General features: G+C 38.5%; 2 protein-coding genes across 2 annotated transcripts in view; both read left to right on the forward strand.

The window, feature by feature from the left end:
• Window positions 1-5,028, forward strand: part of LOC107596624 (DEP domain-containing mTOR-interacting protein-like) — a 53,796-nt gene extending 48,768 nt beyond the window's left edge. The window contains exon 10 of the transcript XR_001610385.1: window positions 5,014-5,028. The gene's annotated coding sequence lies outside the window, so the exon portion shown is untranslated. The remainder of the gene's footprint in view (window positions 1-5,013) is intronic.
• The window catches only part of LOC107596708 (collagen alpha-1(XIV) chain-like), a 123,104-nt gene that overhangs the window by 1,525 nt on the left and 115,804 nt on the right, over window positions 1-5,775 (forward strand). The window contains exon 2 of the mRNA XM_016287506.1: window positions 1,352-1,473. Coding sequence (XP_016142992.1) covers window positions 1,374-1,473 — 100 coding nt within the window. The 5' untranslated portion in view covers window positions 1,352-1,373. The remainder of the gene's footprint in view (window positions 1-1,351; window positions 1,474-5,775) is intronic.

Here is a 5,775-nt window from a genome sequence, read left to right on the forward strand (position 1 = left end):
AACACGCACACACACACACACACACACACACACACAGAGAGAGAGAGAGAGAGAGAGAGAGAGAGAGAGAGAGAGAGGGACAAAGACAGACAAGCAAGTGAGTTTAACCATGCATTGTGGGCTTGTTAAAAAAGGCTTATCTTGTAGTACAAATATTTGACTGAAATGAAATGCTCGGAGCCTTGATAGCATGCTTTTTATCCCATTTTACAGAATAAAAAGCATGCTTTGAGATAAATGAATAGTGAAATGCTGATGGACAACCATGAGCCATCAAAACAAGCTTTAATTTAAACGATATTCCATTTCAAAAGTCACATCATGACCAACAACAACAATATATATAGAGAGGGAGAAGGAGAGAGAGAGAGAGAGAAGAATGTGTCACAACAGTTAAGGAATACTGACTTATTGAACTACATACCATAGTCTGCAGCTAACCAGCATAATCTCTTGACCCTAATTTAGACCACTGTTTAAGTTAAGTAGGGTTGCCCTCTTGAACAAGCCCGGGTGGCTTCCTCTCTAAACACACGTCAGCCTTCTTATCCGACATGAATGACAGGAGCCGTAGTGGCCTGCTTCACACACACACACACACACACACACACACAGAGAGAGAGAGAGAGAGAGAGAGAGAGAGAGAGAGAGAGAGGGACAAAGACAGACAAGCAAGTGAGTTTAACCATGCATTGTGGGCTTGTTAAAAAAGGCTTATCTTGTAGTACAAATATTTGACTGAAATGAAATGCTTGGAGCCTTGATAGCATGCTTTTTATCCCATTTTACAGAATAAAAAGCATGCTTTGAGATAAATGAATAGTGAAATGCTGATGGACAACCATGAGCCATCCAAACAAGCTTTAATTTAAACGATATTCCATTTCAAAAGGCACATCATGACCAACAACAACAATATATATAGAGAGGGAGAAGGAGAGAGAGAGAGAGAGAAGAATGTGTCACAACAGCTAAGGAATACTGACTTATTGAACTACATACCATAGTCTGCAGCTAACCAGCATAATCTCTTGACCCTAATTTAGACCACTGTTTAAGTTAAGTAGGGTTGCCCTCTTGAACAAGCCCGGGTGGCTTCCTCTCTAAACACACGTCAGCCTTCTTATCCGACATGAATGACAGGAGCCGTAGTGGCCTGCTTGTTCTCAGGAACAACAATGGTCCTCAGGAAGCACTTCTCACTGGCTGTCCATCAAAACTCAACAAAGTCTTTACTGTTCTTGACCCGCAGAGACTTTCCCTCCTCCCTCTCTGTGTTTCTGAAATTCCCCTGAGGCTACACAGCTTTACTGAATTCCTCCACTCACTCTCTGCTTCTCTGCCTCCGTAGGTGCAGGGCAAGCATCACTCACATGGCTATAAGGATGCGGGTGTCGGGATCGAGGATTAAGCTGTGGTGTCCGCTTATCTCGCTTGCACTGATTCAGTTTCTCACCCCTGTTTCGGCTCAAGGTAATTGCTGTCTTCATGGTTCTGAATTGGTATTTGCTCTGGTTTATTGGCTTTTGTGTGGCTGCGTAAAATATGAAATGTTGTCCTAATCATTTAATGCATAATTTAGTCACAATGGCCAGGTTACATTTGAATTTGACACCTTCATGCACCTTCACGTCTCCTAAGGGGACTCATTTTAGTGTAACGTCTCTCAGTAAGAAAGTAAAAAGAGCTAAAGTGAGTCTTGAGGATTTTAGATGGGATAGAGATGTGAAAAAGCATTTAGTCTATAACATCACAGGGGACCACAATGATAATATCCCTCAAGGCAGCTTAAAGGCTTAATTGGTTGCTCTGCTTGGAAGGAGTTTCACATTCCTCTCAGGCCCTGGAGTGAAAGGTGGAGCCTGGATCATCATCTGGAGTGGGAGGTTCTGTTCGGAAGATAAAGTTTGGATTACTCTTTGAATTTTTTGCCTTCACTCTTCTTTCCAGACCAGCACTTGTGTGATGGGCATGTGTAGTCTTTAAATGTATGCTGCCTAGACAGGTTCTTTTCATCCCTCAAATCACTGAAAGCTGTTGGTGTCATTTTAAACTGCTCAGTGGTGCAGCTGAATGGGAATAAACAAACCAAAGACTTTTAGTTGAAGGAATATTCTGGGTTTAATACAAGTTAAGATGAATCGACAGCACTTGCGGCATAATGTTGATTACCATGAAAATGAATTTTGTCTTGTTGCTGCTTTTAAAAAAGCAAAAATCTGGGTTGTAACGAGGCACTTACGATGGAAGTTGATGGGGCCAATACATAAACATTAAAATACACTGTAACAATTTAGTATAGGGACCAATTCTCACTATTAACTAGTTGCCTACTGGCATGCCTATTAGCATATTGGCTGTTTATTAGTACTTATAAAACATATTCTGCATGACCATATTCTACATTCCTAATCCAACCCAATACCTAAACATAACAACTCCCTTACAAACTATTAATGAGTGGCAAATTAGGAGTTTATTTAGGCAAAAGTCGTAGTTAAATGGTTTGTTAATGGTGAGAATTGGACCTTAAAATAAAGCAGAGTAGGTTGGAGTAGTTTTAAATTTTTTTTAAGTAGGTTTAAGCGTGATTTGTAAACTAATACATTTTGATGTTTGAATCACATAACTAGCTGACATGACATGATTGCTTCAGCAAATTTGTTTTATCTCGTGTTTGAAATTGGTTGGGTTTAGTGTAGGGTTTCATGTAGGTGGCATGCTATTTTCAAAAGTCATAGAGCATTAACCTGTTAGTGCCACTCACCAGATATTTAATTTCCGAACTTCTGCGATACATAAAATGACCACTTTTATGTTCATCTGTTCTGGAGAAAACTGAATGTGGCTTTTAGTGCACATTTAGGACATTTCAATTTGAAAATGTGCAAAGCATGCCAAAAATTATAAGCCTTAAATATCTGCTTTTATATCCTCCAAAAATTAGCCCCAAGTTCCTTGCCATTACTTCACTTTGTGCAGACAAAGGACGAGTTGAAATTACTATTTGTTGTAATTAACACTATGCCACAAATGTTATCAATTGAGCTTAACTTACTGTAGCTTTTGAACCTGTCATATTCCTATAGAAAATATGTAAAACACATTGCACTGTGTTTGTGGGTACTTGATGCGTTGGAGCAAAAATGATTGCAAATGCTGACAATGCCCTGCTGAGAATGAATGGGTAGAAGCAGGGAGTGATACAAAGCGGTATGATGAGACATTATGAATGCGTTTTGGAAGGGGCTGTATTGTGTGCGTGATGAAGTTGTGGAAAAATGAAACAAAAGAACTGAAGGTCGACTTTAAACAGTCTGTCTGACATCTTGTTAAAAGCAGTCACACGCACAAAATAATTCACATTCACAGTTTTAACATAATTGTTGTTTGGATTTACACAGGCAGTGCATCTCATTACAAAACCTTTAACTAAGCAATTTGTCTAGCTAATGTGTTTTTACACATTGGCAAGATGAGAAATGTAGCCAAGTCTCCCAGATTTTCATTTGGTCCTGCATAATTCCTGCTTCTCAGATCTGTGTAAATTTACATCACATCCAACAGACTTAGGCTACGTCCACACGAAGCCAGAGCTTTCCCTATCCAATCTTTTTCCCCCCTCGTCTCAAGAAATATCTGCGTCCACACGAAACCACAAAACCGACACAAAACGAATAGTAGTGTTGGGTCGTTCTTGAACGATTCGTTCGTTTTGAACGAATCTTTAATGTGACTCGGGAAGAACGAGTCGTCTCGGGGAGTGATTCGTTCAGTCGAGCATGCGCAACATCCTATAGGTTCTGTACTGGAGTTAGTCAAGTAGTTCACCTGGTTCGAGTCTTCGGGTTTTTCCGAGTCATTAATTCATCACGTGACAGCCCCATAAATTTAACCTATGCAGTCTGAGCCGGAAAGAGAATTGATTAGTTAATCTCTTGAGTCTTCGGGTTTTTCGAGTCGTTCATTCATCACGTGACAGCCCCATAAGCCCAAACCCGAAGACTTGTCAGATAAGAGGTGGTGAGCTAATCATAGACTGAAGACCCAGGTAAACAATTAATTAATCTTTTCTGTTTCTTATAGCAGTTTTGTATTGTTTGTAGTGTGATCAACGTTTGCGTAAGTAGTAGACATATTAGGGAAGTAACACGTAACATTTTAATTATATTTTGCTAAAATGAACGAAATGAACGAAATGACTCGAATAAAGATTCGTTCATTTTGCTGAACGAGACTCAAAGGTCCGAGTCGGTAAAATGATCCGAACTTCCCATCACTATGTAGTATACATGCCAGACCAGTATGTGGCGCTGTAATTCTGCCACAGAGATACACTAAAAAACGGAGAAGAAGGCTTGGACTATGCGCATAAACCTTGCACACACAAACGAACATGGAACAATACATTTATTAATCTACTGTATGTTAATGTTAGTTAATAAAAAGACAATCGTTCAGTGTTTGTTCATGTTTTTGTTGCTGTTACGTGACGTAGCAGTGTCTGACTAGGGGCGAGACGTGGGCTGATGACGTCATCGTTTCAGAAAATATACGGATTCGCTGTCCACATGAAAACGCAAGGGCGGCGTTTTCAGATTTATCCATTCTGGGGGCCCGTTCTTCGTACGTCGCTAACTCAGTTAGCTGGATTTGATTGTTGACGATTTGGCATGATCCTGGATTATTTGGTTCTTCGAAGCTCATCCCAGAGTTGCTGTCATAGCAACAGGTCCTTAAGTTTAAACCTGATCGGGAGCTGGCTTATCTCATGTAAACAGGATTAGATTGCATCTTTTTAAGCAGAATTGATACTTAAAATCTGTCCGCTACCACTACTACTTTATTACAAGAGTACCCTACTAATTCAGGGACAATAATTTAAAATAATAATAAAAAAATAATAATTTAAAGATAATATGACAATGTTGTGCAGTCTTTAATACTATAGACAGTTTTACTCACTGAAATATTTATTCGTCATAAAATTATTACTTCATAATTGTATTCGAGTCTTACACACATGCTATACAGATAATGTCGAGTCGTGCATGAATTTGAGTGCTGACAGATATTATGGGAGTGGCTTGATGGAGTGCAGGAGATGCAGATAACATGATCTTGACCCTTAAGAAACTTTAAATAATGCTGTTCCGTAACAGATCTGTTCAAATATAAAATTAAATGAATTGCTAATTACTACATTGAAATAAAAATGGAAAGCCTGTACAAAAATTAGAAATTGGGAATATAAATAATTGGGAATGTAGCAAATCAGCTGATGGGGAAATATGAATAATTAATCATAACTAGTTATAATTAATTATAAATATTTAGATCCGCTGTAGATATTTACTTGACCACTCAGGGTCAACTGTCTGTCAATTCTAAGAACGTTAATTTCCTGGTTAAGGGAAATTACTTTCTTACTGTACAATTCTACACAAAGCTTGTAGCATAAATCTGCATGATTAAGTGACTCCAGTTATGAGCAAACAATGAACAACGTCAAGTGTGATACAAGTAAGACTTTATTAACTACATAAACACTTAAACTAGTCTAACATACTACATAAACACACACACGCATACAGTTGGTATAGGAAAGGGTTAAAGCTTAACTCAGTAAAGAGGAGAGAAAATAAGAATATGAAGTTATGGAACCATTTGCATATTCAGCAGATCTACCACCTGAAGGAAACATCAGATTCTTAGTTCAAACACACCTTTGTAAAAAGGTGCAAATGATACCTAATGTATCAATTAATAAGACTA

The sequence above is a fragment of the Sinocyclocheilus grahami genome, unplaced genomic scaffold, assembly GCF_001515645.1.
Source record: "Sinocyclocheilus grahami isolate Dianchi unplaced genomic scaffold, SAMN03320097.WGS_v1.1 scaffold222.1, whole genome shotgun sequence".
Taxonomy (NCBI): domain Eukaryota; kingdom Metazoa; phylum Chordata; class Actinopteri; order Cypriniformes; family Cyprinidae; genus Sinocyclocheilus; species Sinocyclocheilus grahami.